The 25,846-nt window shown below is 48.2% G+C and overlaps 2 protein-coding genes across 2 annotated transcripts in view; both read right to left on the reverse strand.

The window, feature by feature from the left end:
* Nucleotides 1–296: 296 nt before the first annotated feature.
* Nucleotides 297–14,378, reverse strand: MAT1A (methionine adenosyltransferase 1A). Its single transcript, XM_049790704.1, has 9 exons — nucleotides 14,285–14,378; nucleotides 10,167–10,244; nucleotides 9,393–9,515; nucleotides 7,689–7,801; nucleotides 7,239–7,382; nucleotides 2,355–2,573; nucleotides 1,424–1,606; nucleotides 1,042–1,175; nucleotides 297–582 (listed from the first exon to the last, which is right to left on the reverse strand). Exons 1-9 carry the CDS (start codon nucleotides 14,376–14,378, stop codon nucleotides 480–482), a joined length of 1,191 nt encoding a protein of 396 aa, XP_049646661.1. The 3' UTR covers nucleotides 297–479.
* DYDC1 (DPY30 domain containing 1) overlaps nucleotides 14,285–25,846 on the reverse strand; it is a 41,561-nt gene continuing 29,999 nt past the window's right edge. Inside the window, exon 6 of the mRNA XM_049790750.1 lies at nucleotides 14,285–14,619. Coding sequence (XP_049646707.1) covers nucleotides 14,590–14,619 — 30 coding nt within the window. The 3' untranslated portion in view covers nucleotides 14,285–14,589. The remainder of the gene's footprint in view (nucleotides 14,620–25,846) is intronic.

Here is a 25,846-nt window from a genome sequence, read left to right on the forward strand (position 1 = left end):
GTTTCTGGGATTCAAGTGTAGGCCCTGAGCCTTGTGGCTATGGGGGCGATGGGAAAGCGACCCTAGTGGTCTGCACCTGGGTTTCCCTGATCACAGGTGAGGAAAAGGTGCCCCCTCACCATGTGGTAGTGAAGAAGGAAGATCAAGAATGAGCAGAGCGGTCCCCTCCATCACCAACAGACACAGGACTGGGGAAGAGGCCCTGACTTGGCTGAGTTCTATGAGACACTCCAACTATGGTGCAGGGGCGGAGCCTGCCAGAGTCCGGGGGAAGAAAGGGGTTCATCCGCTTAATGGGGGGGTGGGGGAGTGCCCACTAAATCATCAACAACCCCGGACCTGTGGAGAGGAGGGACCATGGGAATCCCCTGGGGAACAGGGGTGGGTTGGGGCAGGAGCTGCTGGGAGGGCTGGAAGCCAGGGTCAAGGGAGCCTGAAGAAGAGGGATTCCAAGTGGGGACACCTCAGTCCCGTCATGCCTAAAACACCAGTTTCTTGGGGACTTCCCAGGGGAACCCCTTTCTCCCAAAGTGGCCGTAGCACGCCGTCTTCTGGTAGATGGGCTTCCTCAGATCCAGTTCCCTGCACAGACATCGGGGAGAGGTCAATTCCTGGCAAGGACAGCACCTCTTCCCAGTCCTCCACCCAGGGGTCATACACAGATATCACCCATCACAATTTGCAGGCAGTGCCACCCAGGTACATCCCTGCCCCACAAATGTCCCTTCTGAACCACAGCTCAGGAGACAGTTGTGGGTGAATATGGGACACCAGCTCAGGGCCACCCAGAGTCCCCTCCCCAGAGGTCTCTCCCCCAGACTTCACCCAGAGGTCTGCTCCCTCCCAGCATGCATTAGCTCAGCCAGGGGCAGGGATGTTGGCAGAGCTCAGGCCGGGCAGCTCAACTTGCTGTGCTACATTGCTTGTCCTAAGTCCCCCAGACCCTACTCAGGGATCTGGAAACCTTATCTCCCATCTTGGGGCCCGAGACCCTCTTTGTCTCAGGGACAGGCAGTGGAGTGCTCAGAGACACCCTCTCACTTGACAATGACACCGGGCCGGAGGTCAAAGTTCCTGTGCACCACTTCTAGAAGCTCCGCCTCAGTCTTCTGAGATGTCCCATAGGTGAAGAGCGAAATGGACAGGGGCTCGGCCACTCCGATGGCATAGGACACCTTATAGGAAAGGCGGGGTGAGGACAGAGGCCCCGTGGCACAGATACCCTGGCTTTTACCATGCCTCCAAGGATCTGGCAAAGATTGGGAGAGACACCGCAACACCATGACCAGAGCCACAAGGTAGGGGGCTCACCCTAACCACTGCTCCCTCCAACCCTGGGGTTACAGGTTACAGCGCAGCACCACACAGGCACAACATCAGGGACAACTTGGTCTACCCCGGGCCGGGTTGGGGGCCAGCGCACCTGCACCAGTACTCGCCGGCAGAGTCCTGCCTTCACCAGGGACTTGGCCACCCAGCGGGCAGCATATGCAGCAGAGCGGTCCACTTTGGTGTAGTCCTTCCCGGAGAAGGCACCGCCACCATGCGCCCCCCAGCCGCCATAGGTGTCCACGATGATCTTTCGGCCTGTGACGCCCGCATCCCCCTGTGGAGGGGAAGAAAGCAATGGCAGGTGAAGACCAGGCACCCCCCAGTGGCAGCATCAAAGCACCCCACACTTAGCCTACAACTTGGAAAGAGACCCCAGGTTGCCAGGAGCACTTTGCAAAGCTCCCTGGGTCAGGGCTCAGCCCGAAGCTCTGGGCACCAGCCTTGGTTCAGTGACTGGCCTGGCACAGAGGATAAAGGAGCTTGTCCACAGAGAGCACAGATGGGCAGGGGAACCAGGTTCCAGCCAAGGCCCATCTCTGTCAGTCCCAGCTGGGACCTGGGAGCAGCGAAGGCACCCACAGACTTGGCGCTGCAGTGCTGGCCTGTGCTTCATCTCTTGCCACTCAAGTGTCTGTTTTGTGAGACACCCACCAATAAAGAGGCCACAAGAGCAACTTTTAGTGTCCTGGGGAACAGGACACTGTTGGTTCTCTAAATACTACCAGGAAGTGATCCCTGAGCACAGAGCCAGTAGTAAGTCCTGAGCACCATCCCCAACCCCTGAAATAAAATAAATAAAAATAATCACCTCACGCTGATGCCCACCCAAGCTGAAGCTGACCTGTGTATGCCCCCTGGTGAGTGCCACATGGGAAAGGCCAGTTAGCAGCACAGGGGAGTGGTGTGAGTGGTCTGGAGTCAGGGGCACCAGGTAGCACTCATGGGGGGTCCCGAGGCTACCCTGATCTCGCAGGGGCCAGCAGAGACCTGGCCAGGAACAAGGGCCAGCCAGAGGGGCACACCTGGGGCCCCCCGATGACGAAACGGCCGCTGGGCTGCAGGTGATAGATGGTGTTCTTGTCTAGATACTTGGCGGGCACCACAGCCTGGATCACTTGCTCCTTCAGGGCCCTGCGCATGTCCTCCAGCGAGATGTCCTCATCGTGCTGCACCGAGATGACGATGGTGTGAATGCGCACGGGGATCACTGCGCCCTTGTCCTGCATGTACTGCACCGTCACCTGCAAACACAGAACACAGCAGCCCCGTGAGGTCTGTCCCAGGGGGCAATACTATGCTGCCGGCCACTCACAGATGCTTGGAGGCAGGCAGGGCTCCTGGGGCCCTCAGGAAAGTCCTTTCAGTGGAATCTTTTGGTGGTGGATGGTGGTGGTTGTATTACTGGTGCTCACCTGTGTGCCCCCTGAAACCCCACTCAACTCTGTAGGTAGTGGATGCTGGGGTCCCACTCTGTGAGCAGGGCAGGTCTGTGTTGCTGGCCACAGTGCAGGCTCCAGACCCATTTCACTGTTGGAGCCCCTGCCTGGTGCCATGCTATGCTTCACCTGGGCATGGTTAGAATTGTCCTGAAGCAGGCACTGTTTCCTGTTGATGACCCACTGGGCTCTGATCCTTCTAACCTCTGAGATTCAAAGGCCCCTCTTTTGGCCCTCCAAGTTTGAATGCACCCCTCCCCTTCTGCAAAGGGACACACAAGCCCCCTCTCCACAATTGCTGGAGCCTATCCTCCAGAGTGTGGGCCCAGTGAGTGTGGCTGCTGGAGGGACAGGTAAAGAGACTCAGTCGAGGGTACCCTGGGCTGGACATTGCTGAACTGGGCAGAGAAGAGCAGGAAAGCTGAGAACAGAGAACACCTACAAGGGGTGTCACCTGTGGGGCCCCAGTCTATCTCACCCTCTGGGCCTCCCTTGAGATCCAAATCTATCCCACCTCCTCAAAGTTAAGCTGCCCCAGCAAGTGTGTACACCACCCTTAATATAGGCAGGGAAAACTAGACTCCGAGCAGCAAACACCTTTATCTAAAGTCACACACAACCAGCGAGAGGCCAAAAGGGCAAAATCCTGCTCTGCCAGACACAAGTCTCTGCCTTTCCCCCACAGGGAATCTACAGATTCTGTCCCATAAAAACACATGCCTGGGTCGATGACCAACATCCCAGCCTGACCCGGTAGCACAGAACAGTGCAGAGGGCCTCTGTTTCTAGAGGAAGAGGGAAGGGGCTGGCGAGGATGAGGTGGAAGAAGTTATGTGCACACAGCAAATCTATACGCTGGGAGCCAGCCAGAAACTCAGAGCTGCTGTTTCTGGCCCTGTTTTCAAGACAAGCAAACAGATTTCAGAACATGAACTCTCAGGTCAAAGTGCACAGTCAACTCGGAGCTGGGCCTGGAGCTTTATGCCCTGGGTGACCTTGGGCCCTGCTGCTTCCTAAGACAGCGTGGGCCCCTGAGAGCAGAGCAGGGAGCCTGGAAGCTTCAGGGTGCAGCTCTGTCATATTCCCCAGGTCAGGCCTGCCCCAAACCTCTGCTGCCCATCGAATACCACTGGGTTTTGTATCCAGTGATACCAAGAGCAGGAGGATGGACTCCAGAGGGGAGGCGGGAAAGAGCCCTGACCATAGGATACAGGCAACAGGACTGAGGCCCAGTGTTGGGCTGTGTCAGAGGGAGTCATCTGGAGGCAGGAAGAATCAGGGGGGACCCTATGGGCCAGATCCACAGCACCAGGCCTTAGCTGCTGTGTCTACCCTCACCCCCCTGGCCACTAACCCAAGCAGTGTCCTTGTGGACTCACAGGAGTGAGTGAAGCAATGGGCTCCCAGCTCTTATCTCATGTCAGCAAGATGTGGGGAAAAACACAGCCCGAACCAGGCACAAAAATAGCCCTCTGCACTGCCACTCAGTTCTCGGTATCAGAGGCATGAGTTTGTTCAGGTGGAAAGACTCATCCTGTTCACAGTCAACACTAGTGAGATGAAAGTCCTGGGGAGAGTCTTGAGGAGAGCTAGGAGCTCATTCCCTCACAGCAGCAGCTTCACTAGAGGGAAGGCAGTCAGAGGTCCAATGGCTCCCAGGCCTGTGGGATGTCTCTCACAGTCTCAGTCCACCCACTGGCCTCTTGTCAGGGTCCACTGAGGCAGGGAAAGGAAGCTTCTTTGGAATTCAAAGGAGCTTTAGTTAAACGCCATTTTAAGGGTCCGGAGAGATAGCACAGTGGTAGGGCGTTTGCCTTGCACGTGCCCAACCCAGGACAGATGGTGGTTCGAATCCTGGCATCCCATATGGTCCCCCGAGCCTGCCAGGGGTGATTTCTGAGTGCAGAGTCAGGAGTAACCTCTGAGTGAAATCGGGTGTGACCCCCCCCCCATAAGAGCCATTTAAAAAACCCAAAATGCGGGCTGGAGGATAGCACAGTGGTAGGGTGTTTGCTTTGCACGTGGCCAACTGGGATGGACCAGGGTTAGATTTCCAGCATCCTATATGTCCCCCTCCAGTTTGCCAGTGGAAATTTCTGAGCACAGGTCCAGAATTTCTGAGCAGAGAGCCAGGAGTAACCCCTGAGCAAAATCGGGTGTGATCCAAAAAAAAAAAACAAAAAACAAAACAAAACAAAAAGGCCATTTTAAAAAACTCAAATCATGGGCTGGAGGATAGCACAGTGGTTGGGTGTTTGCCTTGTATGTGGCCAACCCAGGACAGACCAGGGTTTGATTTCCAGCATCCTATATGTCCCCCTCCAGCCTGCCAGGGACAATTTCTGAGCACAGAGCCAGGAGTAATCCCTGAGCACTGCCAGGTGTGGCTCCAAAACAAGACAAAACAAACCCAAATCATATCATCATTTATACTTTGTAGAGGCCACACATCATGATCACAACTATGGCAGTGATACCCTCCCCCTGGCCCTCGTGGTGCTCTGTGGAGAATATTGCGGCTGTTGCCAGCAGAAAAGGGGAGCTTGGAGGTGCCTGAATTCCTCCCCCTCACTGCTCACGTGTGACCCCATCACTCCTTCAGCCAAGGACGACATCTTTGCCGGCTCAGGCTCACTGGGACCAGGACAGCTCCAGGACCTTGTGCTCCTGCCCTCTGGTCTGGGGTCTCCTTTTCTGTGAATCTCAGCATGGTTCCAGAACAGGTGTGCCACACTGTTGTCCTGCCCCCCAACCCATGGACAGCCCATCTGCTCATCTAGGTCCTGTATATCCTCAATTTGGGGGATGATGCATTATGTGCTGGGGACATCATGTGCTCAGGCATCAGGTAGGGCTCCAGACAACATCCATTGTCTCGTTGGCTCACCCCAAGTAACAAGGCCCCACCTGGAAGTATCTGGGATCAATAACAGGTGGAGACCAGAAAAAGACTTAATTAGGAGAAGAGTGAGGGCACAATGTGAGAGGTACCAAGAAACAAGGGCACAGTGTCCACTTGGACTCCCAGCCCAAGGACTTGGGAAGCAGCAGAAAGGTCAGGCTGGAAGTAATTAAAAAAAGAAGGGGATTAATTGGAGCTCTTTGGTATGGGATTGGGGGTTGACAGTGTTGGGCTGGGCCTAATTCAATGTAGCTCTGGAGAGGCTGGGTGGGATCCCCAAGGGGACCTAAGCATGACTTCAACCTTTTCACTCAGCCCCTTTTTACCCAAGACAATTTCACACAACTGTGGCTATATAGATGTCCATAAAACAGGTGTCCATGTCAACATTCACTGAAACTAAGGCATAAAGCAATGCATTTTATTATTATTATTATTTGTTTTTTTGGGGGGCACACCTGACAGTGCTCAGGGATTACTTCTGTCTCTGCACTCAGGAATTACTCCTGGCAAACTTTGGGAACCATATGAGATGCTGGGGATCCAACCTGGGTCGACCGCATGCAAGGCAAATGTCCTACCCACTGTGCTATCACTCTGCCCCCCGCAAAGCAATGTATTTTAAAATAAATTTATCAATGGCGTCACATAATATAATCTTATGGGAGCTGCACAACATTGGTGATAGTAAAAAGGCTTTTGCACGCACACCCACCAAAAATTAAACCAAAATCAGTCGTGTAGCAAATGTTCTAGCTTGAAATTGGTGAAAGGGGCTTTGTGTAAGAGGCTGAATTAGGAAAGGCTAGAGTGTGAGGCAGGGAAGGCTGCTCACCCCCTTTCAGATGATGGGGCATGGGTGAGGGTAGGGAGTGCCTTTTGCAAGAGTAGTCTGTGGACACTAGCCTGGCAGAGTGAGGTTACTGCCCTGGAGCAGCATGGGAAACTGCATGGGTGGTGATGAAAGCTGGATTTGCTGGCACAGTTGAGCACCTGGAGCAGCAGCAGGGAAAGGAGTCTAGGAAAGGGCCCCTGGGGTCATCAGGATTAACTGGGCAAGAGATAGAGGACTAGAGTGATGGTGTGACCGCTGTTCTGCAAACAGACTTTATCGAAGCCTTCCAGATGATGGGGAACACAGAGGCAGGGCCCAGGGGGGGGCAGTCAGAAAGAGCAAAGGTGGCAGCAAGGTGCATGAGTGCTCAGGTGGGCTCCTGATGTGGAGATTGTGCCAGTGGCACAGGCAGGGGCAGAGTTGGAAGCTAAGCAAGAACAGAAACTGGGACTCAATGAGCACAAGGGCCTGGTCTGGCAACTTTCCTTACTGCATACTTTGCAGTAAAACTTTGAGGGAAGGGAACACCCACAGCTGAAGATTTTTCAAATAAACAATTTTTGGTGGAATTAATAATTCTTTGAGTGCCCAGTATGGCACTTCAGGATTGCAAGAATGAAGAGGACTGGGGTGTGTGTGTGTGTGTGTGTGTGTGTGTGTGTGTGTGTGTGTGTGTGTGTGTGTGTGTGTGTGTGTGTGTCTGAACCCAGTTGAGTGACATCAAGCAGCTCACCTGTGTCTTTGAGTCCGGTCTCAGCCAGGGAAGGATTCCTGAGCGCCTCAGCTCGGCCATCCGGGCATTGAGCTTATGAGCGAGAATGATGGTGAGCGGCATGCACTCCTCCGTCTCATCAGTGGCATAGCCGAACATCAAGCCCTGTGGCCAGGCACAAAGCCCATTTTAGACACCAGGACAACCACCTTCTCCCTTCAGGTCTGAAGCTCCACCATTATCAGATGTGTGCATGCTTCACACTGGGTTCATGTCGAGGGAAAAGCAGGGTTTCTGACAAGCCCAAGTCAGTATCAGCCTCCAGGATAGAGCAGGGCCCTGCAGCAGCAGTGACCAACTCTCCCTGGTTCAAAGCTTTTGGGGGGCTCATTTTAAGGAGAAGACCGTCCCACCGTGTGACCCACCCACTTCTCCAGTTCTTCATGGGCCAGTCCCTGACCCCTATGTTACCTGGTCCCCAGCACCAACGTCTTCTTCATTTCTGTCTAGGTGGACACCCTGGGCAATATCTGGGGACTGCTGCTCCAAAGCTACCAGCACGTTGCACGTCTTGAAGTCAAAGCCTGGACAGGAGGGAAAGCTGGTCTGAGCGAGGTCTCAGGTTCAAGGGACAACTACTCATTTCCACACAGGAACAGTCTGGGACTCAGCCAGAGTTGAGACTGTCTAAGCTCCATCCTGAGACAGACCAGGGAAGTGGAAGTATGGCTCAAGAAACCATACCCTGGAGACCAAGGCTTCTCTGCTCATCCACTAACTTTAGGCTCATAAGTTGAGTCAACACAGCAAGCTGGGCACTGGGGCTCACACGGCCAGCTCAGTCTTCTCTCTATTGGTTCTCACCACCATGTGGGCCATCTCTGGGTGTCCCATCTTTCTGGCACAAGCACATGGACAAGCTTAGCACCCAGAAGCACAGCCAACATCAAAGTTGGGCTCTCTCACTTCTGCCTGACTTAGGGACACAGACTCCTGGTAAATCTTCCTGCTGCCAATGCAGGCACAGCTCAGCTGGCTCATAAGGAAGATCTAAGTGTCCATAAACAAGTGGGCTTTCCTGGTATAAGAGACAGCTGGCTGTGCCTGACAACATAGCAGGAAGCTGGTATAGCACGTTTCTTGTGAGCCCTGAGATTGGAGATGTGGCCTACATGGACCAGTTCACCTCCCTGTGACTCCCGATTCTCATAATGTGGGGACCTTACCCATTGGCCAGCTTTAATGAGAAATGAGGTGGTGGCTGTCTGGAGCTTCAAAATTTATGTGTTTGGGCATTCATTCACAAGTGAGTGCTTCCCACCTGTAAGGGACAGTGCCACCTTCCCAGCCTACCTGCCCCAGGATGACACCAAGCATCACTTTAATCCACTCACAAGAGTGGTAGTATAAGTTTAAATAGGGCTAGATCTGTTTAAGCATAGGTTTGGTCTGGAGGTGGGCTATGAACCCCCCCTGCTAAAGGTCACAGAACCTCTTTGAGGGAAGCTCAGAAAAAGCCAAGGGATCCCCAAAGAATTTTTCTTTTAAAACCAGAATTGCTCACATTATCTAAAGCCAGAGGCCATCACTTTATGTCTCTCTAAGCCTCAGTTTCCTCATCTGCTTCACCACAGATTCTTTGAGGTATTAGAAAATACTGACACAGGAAACCAGAGTGTACAACAGGGAGAGTGTTTGTCTTGGACACAGTTGACCCAAGTTTGATTCCCAAACCTGGTCCCCCAGGAGTAATTCCTGGATCAGAGTCAGGAGTAACCCCTGAGCATTGCCAGTGTGGCTCCAAAACAAACAAACAAACAAACAAAAGCTATGGATAGAGTCCAGCATGAGGTTCGGCAGCCTTCAGTCCACTCTCCTTTCTCTCTCTACAAACCTTCACTCACATTAAAAGGGCAAGACCTTAAGCAAGTCCAGGACCAACTATAATGAACACACATTAATCCAGCAGGGCCCAATCACCTGGGCAGGAGCTATATTCTTACAGACAGTTTTACCTCAGGACTTGCACAAGGGGGCCTCAAAAATTTTCCCCCCTGAGGGTTACTAGCACTTCCACAAGGGAGAACCCCGATAGACTCAGCACTGGGGGGGGCTCTCAGCTGAGACCAGCATTGGTTGAAACCCACCCAGTGGCCTCAGGGACCAGGGACTCACCCTTAGCAGAGTCGTCGTAGCCGATGTGTTTGATGGCATCTCGTACCACTCGCTGGTAGTCCACTGTGGCCATGGAGGTGATCTCCCCGCATAGCAGCACCATGCCTGTCTTACACACTGTCTCTGCAAGGGTAGAAGGTGGTGGGAGCCCTTAAAAGGGAAGCTCCTTACCTGCTCCTCCTCCCACAGTGCTTCAGTAAACACTCCTAAGAAACAGGGTCCCAGGAAAGGGAAGGGGGCCAGGGAAGAGGTGAGTTCCCACCTAAGTGGCAGCCACTTTCTAGCCATGCCTGAAGGCCCTTTTGCTCCAGAAGGGCCTAAATTTTTACACCCAGCACCTTCCTGGAGTGTTTACTAACTGCTATGTGGCTTACAGCCAGAGAAGGGTGCGTGCCCTTCTTTCAAGACAGTCATCCAATGTAGCTTCTCATGACCTGTATTGCTAAAACTCCACTTTGGGCTTTAGGGGATGGGATTCTTGCTCCATATAGAGTTGTCAGGACAATGTCTATCCTCTGAGGACACAGACTCCCTAGTGTCTGACAACAGGGTTGGGGTGGGCAATGTGCCAGGCTCAGATCAGAAGACTGACATGACAAGTGGTCAGACACCTTGACTATGAACCTCTCAGTAGTGAGGGTGACAGATCATCCTAGGGGGTCCCCTCAGCTCTGAAATCCTTGTTTCTCTTCTGTGCTGAGGGCTTCCACTCAGGACAAAGGTTGAAGCCCCAGGCAGCTGGCTCTTGGGCTGGAATGGAAGGGGGGATCTTACCACAGGCCACCTTGGCATTGGGGTCCTGCTGGAGGTGGGCATCCAGCACCGCATCACTGATCTGATCACAGATCTTATCTGGATAAGAATGAATGAACATGAGAACCATCCACCCCAGGGAATAAGATTCTGAAATCTAAAATAAATAAATCTTTTGTTTATTTACCTATCAAGTCTATGTACCAAAGAGGTTGCTTTCTTTAAACATAAAATGAGATTTCTTTCAAAATTTTTATTTCTTCTCATTTATGCCTAATTTATATTATCTGTCATGGATTCCCTAAAATAATTTATCCCAAATTACTTCTGGGAGTCTAAGGAATTTAAATATATATAATATGTATACACACATTCTTCTCTTCAGCTAAAAATCTCTCATTCCTCAACACAATCCCTTAATTATGACAATTTGGAAAGTTCAGAAAGAGAATTTAAAATAAATTAAGGCCAAATTAATGCCAAATTGTAAGATCAGATGGGACAAACAGATGCCCTGTATAATAAGATGCCATGGACTATCTTACCCACATCCAAGTCCATGGCTCTACATACCGAATTATGAGAGCTACCACAGTTTACAGGAGTGACTCTCAGATCATTCCCAGAAACCAATACCTCCTGTAGGTCAATGCTCTAATCTTGCCCACCTGACAAGATCTCAAATGAGTTGGATTTGGATCTTATTCCCTCACTATTTGCCTTCAAGACTCCACTGGTCAACATCTGTTTCACTAAAATGTACATGGGGCATGCACACTGTTCATATTTACAAATTCAAGACTAGAAGTGACAGCTGTTTGTACAAATTGTACCTCATTGTGCTTAAAATAATCAAAAGGCCTTCTCTTACCATAGTTTAACCCCCCCACTTTATTGAAGTATGACTGATATGACCAAATATAATTAAATGTTTACAGTTTGATTTGTTTGGACATAGGCCAGCACTCACATTGTTATTACCACAACAAGATCTTACATATATTTATCATCTCTAGAAGTTTTTTTTGTGTCCATGTTTATGTGTTCTTAGTTTCAATTAATTCGTATTCAGAATCTAGCAGTTTTGCTCTACAAAATTGATGTTATTAAAAAAAATAATTCTGGGGCTGGAGAGATAGCATGGAGGTAAGGCGTTTGCCTTTCATGCAGAAGGTCATCGGTTCGAATCCCGGCATCTCATATGGTCCCCTGTGCCTGCCAGGAGCAATTTCTGAGCATGGAGCCAGGAATAACCCCTGAGCACTGCTGGTGTGACCCAAAAACCACACACAAAAAAATTCTGAGATAGCACAGCTGTAGGGCATTTGCCTTGCAAGCAGCCAACCCAGGACGAATGGTGGTTTGAATCCTGGCATCCCATATGGTCCCCATTTGGTTACTCCTGCATGCTGTTGGGTGTGACCCCAAAACAACAAACAAACAAACAAACAACAACAAAACCAGCTGCAGTTTAGGGTGAATTTCCTAACTTCCCTCTCCTATCCTCATGCCAGTGGCAGGTACTGGTGGCAACTCTAGGCTCTGAGTTCATCACCTTCTGAAACCCTTCCTCTCACTGTTAATGCCCTCTCCTCCCACACACGCACATAGATCTTCCCTGCAGAACTTCTAGGGTCTACTCACACACTGAGCATGGGTGACTCTGCTTGTTTACAGGACACAGGTCATATTTTCCCAGTGCACACAGGGAAAGGAGGTGGGGGGGAGTGTTGGGAATACAGTGAGTGTTGAGCAAGGGTATAAAGAGGCCACAGGTAAAGTTAATGCCTAAGGAGATCACTTGGAGATCACAGTTTCCTTAGACTTTCAAAGTTTCTTTTCTTTTTTCTTTTATTTTCTTTGTTTTTTTGGGGGGCGACACCTGGCAGCATTTAGGGGTTATTCCTGGCTTTGTGCTCAGAAATTGCTCCTGGCAGTCTCGGGGGACCATATGGGATGCCGGGATTGAACCCAGGTCTGTCCTGGGTTAGTCACATGCAAGGCAAATGCCCTACTACTATGCTATTGCTCTGGCCTTTGACTTTCAAAGTTTCTATCCAGATCAGTGAGTAGGCTCAGGAGACCTGATAACTTTTATGGGGAATGTAGTTTAAAAAGAAGAAAATTGACTTTATCTTTCTGGTGGAGAGAAATTTCACCGGTGTAATGACAAAAAAGGAACCAACTACTTACTTAGTTCATATTAAGTGGCAAGTGAAAGGGAAATTAGACAAATGGAAGGGCTGCCACTGTACTGACAAAACAATGAATTGTGTGAATGGAATTTTCATTTGCTCTCCATTGAACACATTGCTTTGTGACTGATGGTGCCAACTGTCTCTGTGTGCCAAAGCACCTGCTTCTTCCAGGTAAAACATGACATTTTCCTAACCTGTATGTGGCCTTTTAAGCCATGGTCTGAGATTATGTGTGTGGTAAATTGATAAATGATCTAGAAAGCTAAGCAGAGTGAAAGAGGCTATCTGTGCTAAATTGAACTAAGGTACATACAAAGCTTAGTTTAGCTAAGGTTTCTCAATAGTAGCCTTATTGACTATTTGGGACCATTTTTTGCGGGGGGTGGTGGGGGAGGTGGGTCTTGTGTATTCATGCTGTTCAGCAGCATACCGTACCTGGCATCTACCCACCAAATGCCAGTTGCTTCCTCCCTTCTCGCTCCAAGAATTGTGACAACCTAATGATTCCAGACCTTATGAACTGCCCTGGGGGTAGGTAGCCAGTCCAGCGGGCAGCACTAGCTGACACATATATCAAGAGTGTGTCCTGAGCTGTACAAATCTGAGACACAAGGGCTAGAAGTTACATCATCTCCTTACAAAGAGAATAAGGAGATTAAAGAAAAAAAGCCAAAAGGCAAATCTAGTGATATGGTACCCCAAATTTTGAAGGACACAACTGATTTTGAAGAAGTGCTTCCGTACATAAATCTAGTCCCCTGGTATGGCTGGTTCCCAAAATTATTTGTCCTAGAATACAAGTCTTCAGAATGTGGCTCTCATGCCGGTAACATCAACATTTGGGAACTTGGTAAAAAAAAAAATGTAGATTCTTGCATCTCACCCAATACTGACTAAAGCTGAAACTCTGGGTGATGCTGAAACACCCCAGAATTTCAGAACAGCTGTTCTAGAATTTCAGGTTCTGATCAGTTTTCAGGATAGCTAGAGAAAACTCTCATTTCTCCACATCACAGTCCACCAATCTTTGTTTACTACCGCTTTAGGAAATCATCTGTGCTGCTTTTCAATAATAGACATTAAAGTTTCCCAGAGGCCCTGGCGTGCTATCTGGGCACCTCTCAGAAAACAGTGCTCTTCACTTTTTTTTGTCTTTTTTGGTTTTGGGGTCACACCCGGCAGCACTCAGGGGTTAATCTTGGCTCTAAACTCAGAAGTCGCCCATGGCAGGCTCGGGGGATCATATGGGATGTTGGGATTCGAACCACTGTCCTTCTGCATGCAAGGTAAATACCCTACTTCCATGCTATCTCTTCTGCCCTGCTCTTCACTTCTTTTTTTTTGGGGGGGAGGAGAGGTCACATCTGACAACGCTCAGGGGCTACTTCTGGCTCTATGCTCAGAAATCGCCCCGGCAGGCTCGGGGGACCTTATGGGATGGCGGGATTCGAACCACCATCCTTCTGCATACAAAGCAAACACCCTACTGCTGTGCTATCTCTTAGGCCCCCACTCTTAACTTCTAATTGCACATGCTCGACATGCAAAATCCTGGTCATGTGGGGGGAACCGTTTCTTCCAACAACCATTGCTGATAATAAATGACACAACTTTACATACAGATGTTCATTCTACCTGTGTATCAATACTCAGCCTACGACAGGTGAAATGCTAGTGGTGGGCAATTCATGGGCTCTTAGACTTGTTAGCTTACAATTCTGTCGCTTGCCTAGTGTTTTTGGTTGGATTTTTTTTAAGCAAAACTACAAATTAATAAATTATTTTTCTCTTTTTCTCTCTCTTTTTTTTTATTAATAGAATTTTTAAAGTGCTGCCATCGCTCCTCCCGAGAGCCTTCAAAAATAATCCACACAAATAGTTTTTTTTTTCCTCAAGACTTTCCTTGCTTACAGGTAGCAGAGGCCCAGAGAGCTCACTTACCTGGATGTCCTTCTCCCACCGACTCTGAAGTAAACATGAAAGCGCCTTCCTCGCTCAGAGAGCGGTCACACAGGCCGTCCACGGGTCCATTCATCTTCACTCTTCTCCGCTCAGATGCTTCAGGGTAACTCTTGGTGCTTTGCCTTGGCCTGAGGTATTTTTGTGTTTTCCTCCTTTCAACTCAACAGGCTTGTCTCTGGCAGAACCACAGGGTTCACTTCTGTCTAAGTCCCTCAGAGCACGTGAGAAGAGTGGGTGAGGATGGGTGAGAAGGGAGGGACTGAATCCCGACGTGTCACTCCCTCTCACTGGTCAGAGCTTGCTCCTGAGAACTCCTATATATGGAAAAGTGAAAGTGCCTGAATAGTAAATCATGTGAGAAAACTGGAGGAGTCCATTTCCGGGGGGAGGGTATGACAGGGTGGGGGGTAAGTCTTGACACCATGGAAAATCTCAGTCCTCAGCTCTGATGTCCTCAACTCTGAGCATCTATCAGTGTTGGAAGACTGCAGAGGTTCTTTACAATGAAAGTTCAGGTGGAAACTCTGCCTCAATTCTGCTGTTAATATTGCCACCAAGTTAATCCCCCATGGTGGAAGGTGGGGGGCTGTGGTTACTTAGGGAGACAAGCAGACAGCAAAAATCTCTTCCCCAGAGATACGGTTTAGGTGAAGATTGCAACACTTGGTGGCCTTTGCTATACACCCCCTCCTAACCTCCCCCAGGTCAGATCTGGGTTGAGCTCTTCCCCTTCCTCTACCTTCTCAGAGCGAGAACATGCACCTGTGTTCTGAGCCAGCTTGGATGTTACACAACAGATTCATTGGAGAGGAAAGGAAAAGCCTTGGTGTCCACAATTTTTAATTAATAGTGGGGGAAAAAAATCTATATTGCTACTACCAACAAGGCATCTGAATGGTGTATAGACAGTGACACAGAATGATTATTACTCGAGAGACTGATTCACTAAAGGGAAATGGTCAGAGTGGCAGTCCCACCCGATTTCCAGGTGGCAAATACGACATCTACCAACTCCCTCCTATACACACTTGATAAACATCCAGCTCACACAAACTGAGAAAGCCAAGATAAGTAGACAAGGTTGTGTCTTTAACCAAGTCATGCACCAAGTGACGACGGCATCTCTCACTTCATTCTCTCCCCCTCTTCAGGCTGCATGGCATCTCAGACCCACAGAACAAAGGGGAATTGAGATCATGGAGACTAAGAAACCGGTTTTTGCTAGAATGTCATAAAATGTGATCAACCAAAACCTTGTGAATCAAAGATTGAGACTGTGGGACGCAGAAGACAGAACGTAATAGCCTCCACCACCAACTCTGATGGCTGGAGGCCCTGGGTATGTAATTATGAATATTTGAATTTTTTTGTATGCACTCGATTCTTGAATTTTGCTAATTGATCCGCAGGGGAGGTACAACCCTCCAGGAAATTACAAATAAAAATATATTGAAGTGTCCTCTTCTGGGGAAAAATAAAGAGATTTTATTCCCACATTTTTTTTTTTTAATCACAAGCTTTTAGCAGAGGATACTAGCAGGATCAGGCACAAGATTGCTCAAGGTTGGGGAGGAAAAGGCCATTTGGGAAGGGATGGAAAAATGGAGTCAAACAGGGACTTTAGACGACACAGACTCGTCAGTGTCAGCACACAGGATTCCTCCTGTTTGCACTTCAAGTATTTCAACACTGCTGCCCCCTTTGGCAATTTCTTCTGGGGACATTGATTCCAAAGCTGGAGGCAACACGGGCTAATGTTTAATGGGACCTGTAGACCTAGGTGACCGTAGCATTAAGACCTGGAGCCAGTGTGAAGTACAACACCCACCCACCCCACAAACAAAAAAGAACAAGATGAAGTTCAAGTATCAGGTTCCTAAGCTAAAATTTCAGGAGAAAACAAAACAAAACAAAACAACTAATAGCACCATCGAGTGAGGAGGCACGGAGGGCTAGGGTTTCTGCCTGGAGAAGCAGCACTTGTGGAATGAATGAATGAATGCCATAGGCTTCTGCAGCCAGGACCCACATTCAAAGGGAGGGAAGGATCTGGAAGTCATGTGGTTGGGTGCTCATCTCATGTGAGCATCTCCTCAAACATCCTGAACCACTAGGGATGCATTGGTGTTACATGGACTTATCTACCGCTCACAGCAGAATGCAGTGACAACTAGTGCGTAGAGCACAGCAGATGGGTGGGGGGCTTCAAGCTGGCATCTCACTTTTAACCTACTTAGCTCTGGAACAGGCTCAATCCTCTCCAAGCTTCTGCAAAAATAATTGCCTGCCTCATGGTATGGAGGGATGCTGAGTACAGAATATAAGAATATCACAGCAGAATTTGACATGATGTTACAGGAGAGTAATCATTAAGTACTTTCTTTGTTTATAGAACATGGTTTTTGTTTCCTTTTTCTTTTTTGGGGGGGGGGGATCACATTCGGCGGTACTCAGGGGTTACTCCTGGCTTGGGGACCATGAGGGATGCCAGGATTCCAATCACCGTTCATCCTGGATCAGTTGAGTGCAAGGCAAATGCCCTACCACTATGCTATCTCTCCGGCCCCGATTTTGGTTTTCTTCTAAACATAAATACGTATACACTATTTCTTCTTTTTATTTTTGGTTTTTGGGTCACACCCGGCAGTGCTCAGGGGTTACTCCTGGCTCTATGCTCAGAAATTGCTTCTGGCAGGCATGGGGTACCATATGGGATGCCAGGATCTGAACCAATGACCTTCTGCATGAAAGGCAAACACCTTAGCTCCATGCTATCTCTCCAGCCCCGTATACACTATTTCTTACAAAATGTTTTACACAGTCATATGGGGAGTGGGGTTCTCTTCCACCCCTCTAGAGAGATCTCATTAGCATTTGTTAGTATATCACAATGAGATCGTTATGTGTGTTTTGTTTATTTTTGTTTTGGAGCCACTCTCAGCAATGCTTACTCAGGGGGTTACTCCTGGTTCTGCCCTCAGGAATCGCTCCTGGTGGTGCCTGGGGACCATAAGGGATACCAGGGGTTGAACCAGGGTAAGGCAAGTGCCCTTTCCACCGTCCTATCTCTCTGATCTTTGTAATGTGCCCTCTTTTCCCTCTTAAATCCAGAAACTGGCTAGTCACTGTTCTACTTGTTTCATGTCACTATAATGCTTCTGTAAAAATATTTAAGCACTGGCATGTTTCCCCAAGTTGATAACAAGCAAGGCTACGACAATGCTGACCAAGTGAAAACATCTCTCTTAGCTAATAACTCTGATGTTAGGTAAAAGAAATCACATTTCAGCCCAGAGTTAAAGAGGAGTATCTGGATGCCCCCACCCACCCTGAGGGAGAACGGGCAGATCTCAACAACCCTGGAACCACTAGAGAAGTAACCCCCGAGGACTTTGTAGCCTAACCTGCCATCACACTGATTTCGCACAGACTGTCCTGTTTCCTTACGCCTGGATTGTCCTAATGCCCCCAACCCCGCTGACAACCTAAGTCCATTCAATGTGGCAAAGGCCTACAACCCGTCTCAATTCCTCAACTTGAAGGCTTGCTGAGGAGTTTCTGAAGAAACTTTGAAGATAAATCTCATTTTCCCTATATGGGAAATGCCAAATGAAGACGGTTCTGTCCACAGGAAACTATGTCAGACCCACTGGTCGAAGTCCTGAAAGATCTGGATGCACTCGAATCTTGAATTTTGCTAATTGATTGGCAGGGCAGACCCTCACCACTGGCAACACAGCATCTGAAGGCATACCATAGACCAAAGAATGGACATTTTTCCTTCCATTATTCCTTCCTTCCATTTTTCCTTCTTCCTTTCATTTTTCCTTCCTTCCCTCCATTTTCCTTCCTTCCTTCTTTTCTTCCTTCCTTACCTCCATTTTTCTTTCCTTCCATTTTACCTTCCTTCCTTTCTTTATCCCTTCCTTCTTCCCTTCTTCCTTTCCTCCCATCCTCCCTTCCTTCTTCCTCCCTTTCTCCCTCCTTCCTTTCCTCCCTCCCCCGTTCCTTCTCCCTTCCTCCCTTCCTTTCTTCCCTCCCCTTCCCTCCTTCCTTCCTTTCTCCCTCCCTCCCTTCCCCTTCCCTCCCTTTCCAGTCCCTTCCTTCCCTTCCCCTTCTTTCCTTCCTTCCTTTTTCCTTCCTCCTTTTCCCCTTCCTCCCTTCCTTCCTTTCCCTTTCCTACCTCCCTCCTCTCCCTTCCCTTTCCTTTGTTCCCCTCTCCCTCTTTCCTGCCCTCCCTCCCTTTGTCCTACCTCCCTTCATTCTTCCTCCCTCCATCCTTCCTCCCTCCGTCCTACCTTTCTTCTTTCTTCCTCCCTCCCTCTCTGTCCCTTTCTTCCTCTCTGATCCCCTTTCTCCCCTCCCTTCTCTCCCTTCCCTCTCCTCTCCCTTCCCTTTCTTTTTCTTTCCTCCCTCTTCTCCCAGCCCTCCCTCGCCTCCCTTTCCCTCCCTCCCTTCCGATTCCCTCCCTCCCCTCCCATTCCCTCCCTCTGCTCCTTTTCCTCCCTTCTCTCACCTTCTTTTCCTCCCTCACCTCCCTTTCCTCTCATCACTCCTCTCCCTTTCTTTTCCTCTCTTCTGTCCCCTCTCTCTGCCCCCCACTCCCCTCTCTCTCTCCCCTTCCATTCCCTCCTTCCCTCCCCTTCCCTCTCTCTACTACCTTCCTTCTCTCACCTCACTTTTCTTCTTCTCTACCCTCCCTTCCCTCCCTCCCCTCTTCTTCCCTCCTTTTTCCTTTCCCTCCATCTTCTCCCTTCTTTCCCCTCCTCTCCCTTCCCTCCCCTCCCTTCCATGCCCTCCACTTTCTCCCCCTTTCCCTCCCTCCCATTCCATTCCTTCCCTCTTCTCCCCTTCCCTCCCTCTCCTTCCTTCCCTCCCTCTCCTTCCTTCCCTCCCTCCCTCCCTCTTCTCCCTTTCCCTCCCTCCCATACCACTCACTTCCATCTCTCTCCTCCCTTCCCTACCTCTTCAGTCCCCTTTCTACCCTCCACTCACTCCCCTTCCCTCCCTTTCCTTCCTTTCTTTCCCATTCCCTCCACCCCCTTCCCTCCCTCCCTCTCCTTTCCTCCCTCGCCTCATTCTCCTCCCCTTTCCTCCACTTCCCTCCCTCTTCCCTCCCCTTCCCTCTCTCCCTTCCTTTCCTTCCTCTCCTTCCCTTCCTCCCATTCCCTCCCTCTACTTCTTTTCCTCTCCTTTCCCCTCCCCTTTCTCCCTCCCCTCCCTTCCTTTTCCTTTTCTCCCCCTTCCCTCCCTCACCTCCCTTTCCTCTCCTCACTCCAATTCTTTTCCTCTCCTTCCCCCTCCCTTCCCTCCCCTCCAACCTTCCCTCCCCTCTCTTCTTTTCCATTTCCTCCTTCCCCTCCACTTCCCTCCCTACCCTCCCTTCCCTCCCGCACTTCCCTTTCCTCTCTTCCTCCCCTCCATTTTCCCTCTCCTCCCTTGCCTTCCTCCTCTCCCTTTCTCTTCTTCCTCCCACCCCTCCCTCTCCTTCCTTTCCTCCATCCCCTCCCTTCTCTCCCCTTCATTTCTTTCCCTCCCCTCCCCTTTCCTCCCTCCCCTCCGTTCTCTACCCTTCCTTTCCTTCCCTTCCCTACTTCCCCTCACTTCTCTTCCCTTCCCTACACTTTCCTTCCTCCCCTCCCTTCCCTTGATTTCCTCTCCTTCCCCCTCCCCTTTCCTCTTTCGCCTCCCATTCCTTCCTCCCCTTCCCTTCCTCTCCTCTCTTCTCTCCCTCTAATCACTTTCATTTTCCTTTTCTCCACTTTCCTCTCTCCCCTCCCTTTCTTTTCCTCTCCTCCCTTCCCTCCCCTACCTTTCCTCCCCTTTCCTTCCCACCCTCACTTCCTTCCCTCCCCTTCCTCCCTCTCCTCCCTTTCCTCTCTCCCCTCCTTTTCTTCTCTTCTCCATTCTCCCCTTACCTCCCTTCTCCCCATTCGATCCCTTCCCTCCCCCTCCTTTCCTCCCTTCTCCTCCCTCCCCTCTCCCTTTTTCTCCTTCCATCTCCCCTCTCCCTCCCATTTCCTTCCTCCCTTTCTTTCCCTCCCTCTCATCCTTTCCCTCCCTCCTCTTCCCTTCCTCCCTCCCCACCTCTCCCTCCCTCTCATCCTTTTCCACCCTCCCCTCACCTTCCTCCCTCCCCTCTTTTTCCTCCCTCTCATCCTTTCCCTCCTTTCCCTTTCCTCCCTCCCCTCCTTTCCTCCCTCTCATCCTTTTCCTTCCTCCCTTCCCTCCCTCCTTCTCATTCTTTCCCTCTCCCCTCTCCCTTCCTCCCTCCCCTCTTTTCCCTCCAAATAATCTTTTTTTCCCTCCTTCCCTCCCCTTCCTCCCTCCCTCCCTCCTTCTTTTTTTTTTTTTTTTTTTTGTTTCTCGGGCCACACCCATTTGATGCTCAGGAGTTACTCCTGGCTAAGCACTCAGAAATTGTCCCTGGCTTGGGGGGACCATATGGGATGCCGGGGGATCGAACCACGGTCCTTCCTTGGCTAGCACTTGCAAGGCAGACACCTTACCTCTAGCGCCACCTTGCCGGCCCCCCTCCCTCCTTCTTATTCTTTCCCTCCCTATCTTCCTTTTCTCCCTCTCATCCTTTCCCTCCCTCCCTTCCCCCTTCCTCCCTTCCCTCTTTTCCCTCCCTCTCATCCTTTACCTCCCTCCCTTCCCCTTTCTTCCCTCCCCTCTTCTCCTTCTCCTTTTATTTCCTCCCTCTCCTCTCATTCCTTCCCTTCCCCCTTCCCCTTCATTTCCTTTCTTCCCCTTCCCCTTCCTTTCTTCCTTCCTTCCTTCCTCTGTTCCCCTTCTCTTTTCCCTTACCCTTCTCCCTCCCCTTGCCCCTTCCCCTCTCTCCTCTCCTTCCTTCCTCTCCCCTCCCCTCTCCTCTTGTCTCCTCCCCCCCTCTCCTCTCCCTCCTTCTCTCTTTCCCTCCTTGCCTCTCTCCTTCCCTTCCTTATTTCTCCCTCCTTCCATTCCTTTTTTGGTGGTGTAGTGGTATACCTGGATATGTTCAAGGGTTACTCTTAACTCTGCACTCAGGAATCACTTCTGATAGTGCTTAGAGAACTATATGTCATGCTGGGGATCAAACTGGGGTCATATGCATAGCTCCACTCCCAAGAATGGAGAGGTTAGATGGTTTAGACTATGGAGGCAGAAGTGATACCTGCAGCCACCTCTCCTAGATGCTATTTTAAATTGTAAACATTTCAAAGAATCAGCAAGAAAACTCCCCTAACTTAGATGGTACAATAGTCACATGAAATGTTTTCAAGAAAATGTCTTTCCTTTGCTCCATAACAAGCCTAACCACCCTGGAAGAAAGGGTAAAAAATTTATTCAGAATACACATTTTCACCTTGCAGGTAGTTTCAACAATATCTGACATTCACTGAGTAAAAATACCCCCTAAAACATACAAAAACCAAATTAACTTCTCACAAATAACAGCTGTTATGAAAAGGAAGAAGGACCTATGGGCAGATTTCATGAAAAGAGCAGATCTGAGCTGAATCTCAAAGGAATTATATATATGTGTGTGTGTGTATGTATGTATGTATATGTATATGTATATATATGTATATATATAATAGCAAGGGAGACAAACAGCAAAGCCCAACACGATTCTTGCCATTAACGAGCTTACAGTTCAATGAGAAATTAATCACTCAACACTAAACACGGTGAAGACATAACAGAAGAAGTTGCTCTTTTTTGTGGAACATTATCTTCTTGAGTCTTCTAAAACAAAAAGAAAAATCTTTGAGAAATTAAAGGACTCAACTGAAGACCAAAGAATCTGGCCAGGTGACAACTAAGGAGCATGATCTCCAAAGATGAGCAGAAGAAAGCCTGGAGCTAAAGAAAGGGAAAGTCTAGTAGGCACCCAGCCTCCTGACCTGGGTGACAAAAACTGTTCCAAACTATTCTTTTACAAAGAGCACATTGCTAACTGCTGCTACTGTTATGTGGCTACTGGACTACATAGGTCTGCGGTCAGGGATATTACATAGCATAGTTAGCAAGAAGGAGGAGGGTCTGGGAGATGGCTCAAAAGGCTAGGATGCATGTTTTGCACGAGAAACCTCCAAGATCCAGTCCCTGGCATCACACAGTCCCCCCAAGCAGTGCCATACATGACCCAAAAACAGAGAAAAGGGATTTCATGCTTAGCTGGAAGTAAAGGAGTGTGAGAATTCAGGGATAGCATCCAAGGATTTGATCTGGGTGATCCATGGGATGCCAAAGGAGAAAAATAAAAACTATCAAAACAAACACTGTATGTTCCCAGATTGTGTTAGGCACAGCCAGGAGTTGAATGCCAGTGTCCTGGGGAGAACCGCGAGTTCTCAGTGACCTAGTCCAGTCTCTGCAAATACAAAAGTTGCCTTTTACATGCATTTGCCAGACCTTGTTCCAAGAAATACTTTGTTCAACAGATCAGGATTAATTATATAAGCACCCAACATTTTAAACACTTTTAAAGTCATAAAATATCAATACAATCCCAATGCCCTAAGACATAAAATCCTTCTTTTTTTTTTCTTTTTTTTTCTACAAACAAACAAACAAAAAAAAAACACTGTATGATTGTAAGAGAGCAGTTTCATTTGAATATAGTTGAGGGAACCCCCAAAGTGAGAGAGAGATTTTCAGAAAGCAGGCACCCTAACTCCAGAACAAGCAGTTGATTGGAATAAATATTAAGTTTAAAAAAAGACTTAAAGGTAAAGAGGGCTTGTTCCTCACAACAGCCCACCACATAACCACCCACCCAACAGAATGCCCCCACATAAAATCCTTCTGACCATGATTTTTTTTTTTATAAATACATGGTCCTATATTAAATGAGCAATATTCTGAAGGCTACTGTTATCACTATATAAACAGTACTCTTTTTATATAAGCTAATACGCTAACCAAGGTCAATAACAAAGTGTTATTTGTCAATAACAAAGTGAAAAATGGGTGAGCCAACATGGGTGTGTTTAAAATTAGCCAGTAACTGTGGAGAGAGAAGTAAAAGTTGGGTGGGAGAGAAGAGCAGCACTCGATTGGTCAGTTGTCTCCCAACAAAGGGCAACCTTGGTGGAATGAATTAAGGGAAGGTTACACAATCTCAACTGTTGTCAGGGAATCATGAATAATGAGAGCATCTTTTAGTTCTCTACTCAGCTTTGATATTGAAAAGAATAGAAAAACATTGATTCAAGCGTATGAACCAATTCATAGCAAATGAAGCCACCTTCCAGGCCTGTCATGCCTGCAGACTTCCAGCTGCCTGTCAGATCTGCCACACTAGCTGTACCATGGTGGAACTAGGAAGAAGCAGGCTGTGCAGGCCTATGAAACAACGATGCCTCTCTTCAGTCTCCTGTCCCTCTCTCTCAGTATCCACATGCTTCCTCCTGGCCTTGCTATCTCTGGGGTAGCAAATCAGTAGAGCTAACTGAATTCATATTGCACAAAACACCCTCTTCCCTTACACTTTTTCTTGTCAGAGTGCTTTTGGGCAACCGGCTAAACACAAATTAAAGTTCTGCAATCATCCATTTTTGGTTTTGGTTTTGGTTTTTTTGGTTTTTAGTTTTTGGATCACACCCGGCAGTGCTCAGGGGTTACTCCTGAGCTCTATGCTCAGAAATCGCTCCTTGCAGGCTCAGGGGACCATATGGGATGCCGGGATTCGAACAACCATCCTTTCTGCATGCAAGGCAAAAGCTATCTCTCAGGCCCCTGCAATCATCCATTGTTACCTTCCAGTTCTTGCCTTAGCTTCAGGGGAAATTTTTACTAGTAAAATCCAAGATCAGAGCCTGACTTCAACTGAAGAGTTGGTAATAGCCAAGAGGCTTCCGGAAAAGTACCACCAACTGAATCTACCTTGAGCAGTGATTGTAGATCTCTGTCTTAGCTCAAGGAGCTACAGCACCTGAGTCTTCAGGGAAGCTTATTCCATTGACTATATGAGAAATCTTCGTGCTTCCTATCTCTTTGTCACCCACCTTGTACGCTGGGTTCTGGACATCCCATTTGGTGACAAAGACTTAGTCTACACAACAAAGCATAATATCCAAGGCTAACACCTCAGCAAACTTACAGTACTATTTCATTAGTACTAGGAAGTAAAGCTGTTTAGCTTAATCTACAAAATAAATGAAGAGACTAAGGAATTCAACACAACTACTGGATCAAGCCAAAAACCGAGGGGAAATTTCCTAGTACAATAGAGCCAAGTAAACTACCAGAAGATGATGCCAAAGTACAGTTATGATCATGCTCACTGAAATTATACCAATGAATAAATAAAAAAAATTAAGAACAGAGAAAATGTAATATAGAAATCATAGAGCCCAAGCCCAAAAATGTTGGGATTTTTTGGAGGGGAGGGCCACACCCAGCATCGCTCAGGTGTTACTCTTGGCTCTGCGCTCAGAAATCACTCCTGGCAGGCTTTGGGGACCATATTGGATGCTGGGAATCAAACCTGGGTCCATCCCAGCTTGGCTAGGTGTGCAAGGCAAATGCCCTACCACTGTGCTATTGCTCTGGTCCCTCAAAAATGTTGTATTTGAGGTAAAAATTCAATATAAAGTGATTTAATAGTAGATCTGATGAAATCAAGAAACAAGTAAGTAACCTGGAAAATAGGATATTGGAAAGCCTCCAAGAAGACTTAAAATAAAAAAAAATAAAGTAAAATAAAAAATATAAAAAAGTAAAATAAAAAGACATAAAGTAAAATATTGAAAAATTAAGATAACATAAGAAGTGAATGGCACAATGTTAAGAGGATAAATATTGACAACATTTGAGGTTCCAAAAGAAAAGCAAAAGAAAAGGACAGAAATCTTATTTCAGTAAATAATATCCAAAAATATTACCCAAAATGAGACAGGAAAAATCCAATTTCAGGAAGCTCAAATTGTTCCAAATAAGAAAATAAAGATGCATAATCAATACACAATATAGTTGAACTGGTAAAAATAAAAGCACTTTACCATTTCTTTTTTTTTTTTTTTTGTTTTTTTCATTGACAATCAGAGGTTAGTTCTGATTATGCGCTCAGAAACCACTCCTAGGTTGGGGGGACCATATGGGATGCCAGGGGATTGAACCGAGGTCTGTCCTAGGCTAGCGCTCGCAAGACTTACCTCTAGCACCTTACCTGTAGCACCACCATTCGGGCCCCCACATTACCATTTCTTTTTTTTTTTTTTAATTTACTTAAACACCTTAATTACATACATGATTGTGTTTGGGTTTCAGTCATGTAAAGAACACCACCCATCACCAGTGAAACATTCCCATCACCAATGTCCCAAGTCTCCCTCCTCACCACCCGACCCCCGCCTGTACTCTAGACAGGCTCTCCATTTTCCTCATACATTCTCGTTATTAGGACAGTTCAAAATGTAGTTATTTCCCTAACTAAACTCATCACTCTTTGTGGTGAGCTTCCTGAGGTGAGCTGGAACTTCCAGCTCTTTTCTCTTTTGTGACTGAAAATTATTATTACAAGGGTGTCTTTCATTTTTCTTAAAACCCATA

Source organism: Suncus etruscus, chromosome 17 (assembly GCF_024139225.1).
Source record: "Suncus etruscus isolate mSunEtr1 chromosome 17, mSunEtr1.pri.cur, whole genome shotgun sequence".
In the NCBI taxonomy this organism is placed as follows: Eukaryota; Metazoa; Chordata; class Mammalia; order Eulipotyphla; family Soricidae; genus Suncus; species Suncus etruscus.

Coding starts and splice junctions, on each gene's coding strand:
- MAT1A (XM_049790704.1), bottom strand. CDS start 14,378: ATGAATGGACCCGTGGACGGCCTGTGTGACCGCTCTCTGAGCGAGGAA. Junction 10,245..14,284: donor GGTGGGAGAAGGACATCCAG/GTAAGTGAGCTC, acceptor ATTCTTATCCAG/ATAAGATCTGTGATCAGATC. Junction 1,176..1,423: donor GCCGGCGAGTACTGGTGCAG/GTGCGCTGGCCC, acceptor CTTTCCTATAAG/GTGTCCTATGCCATCGGAGT.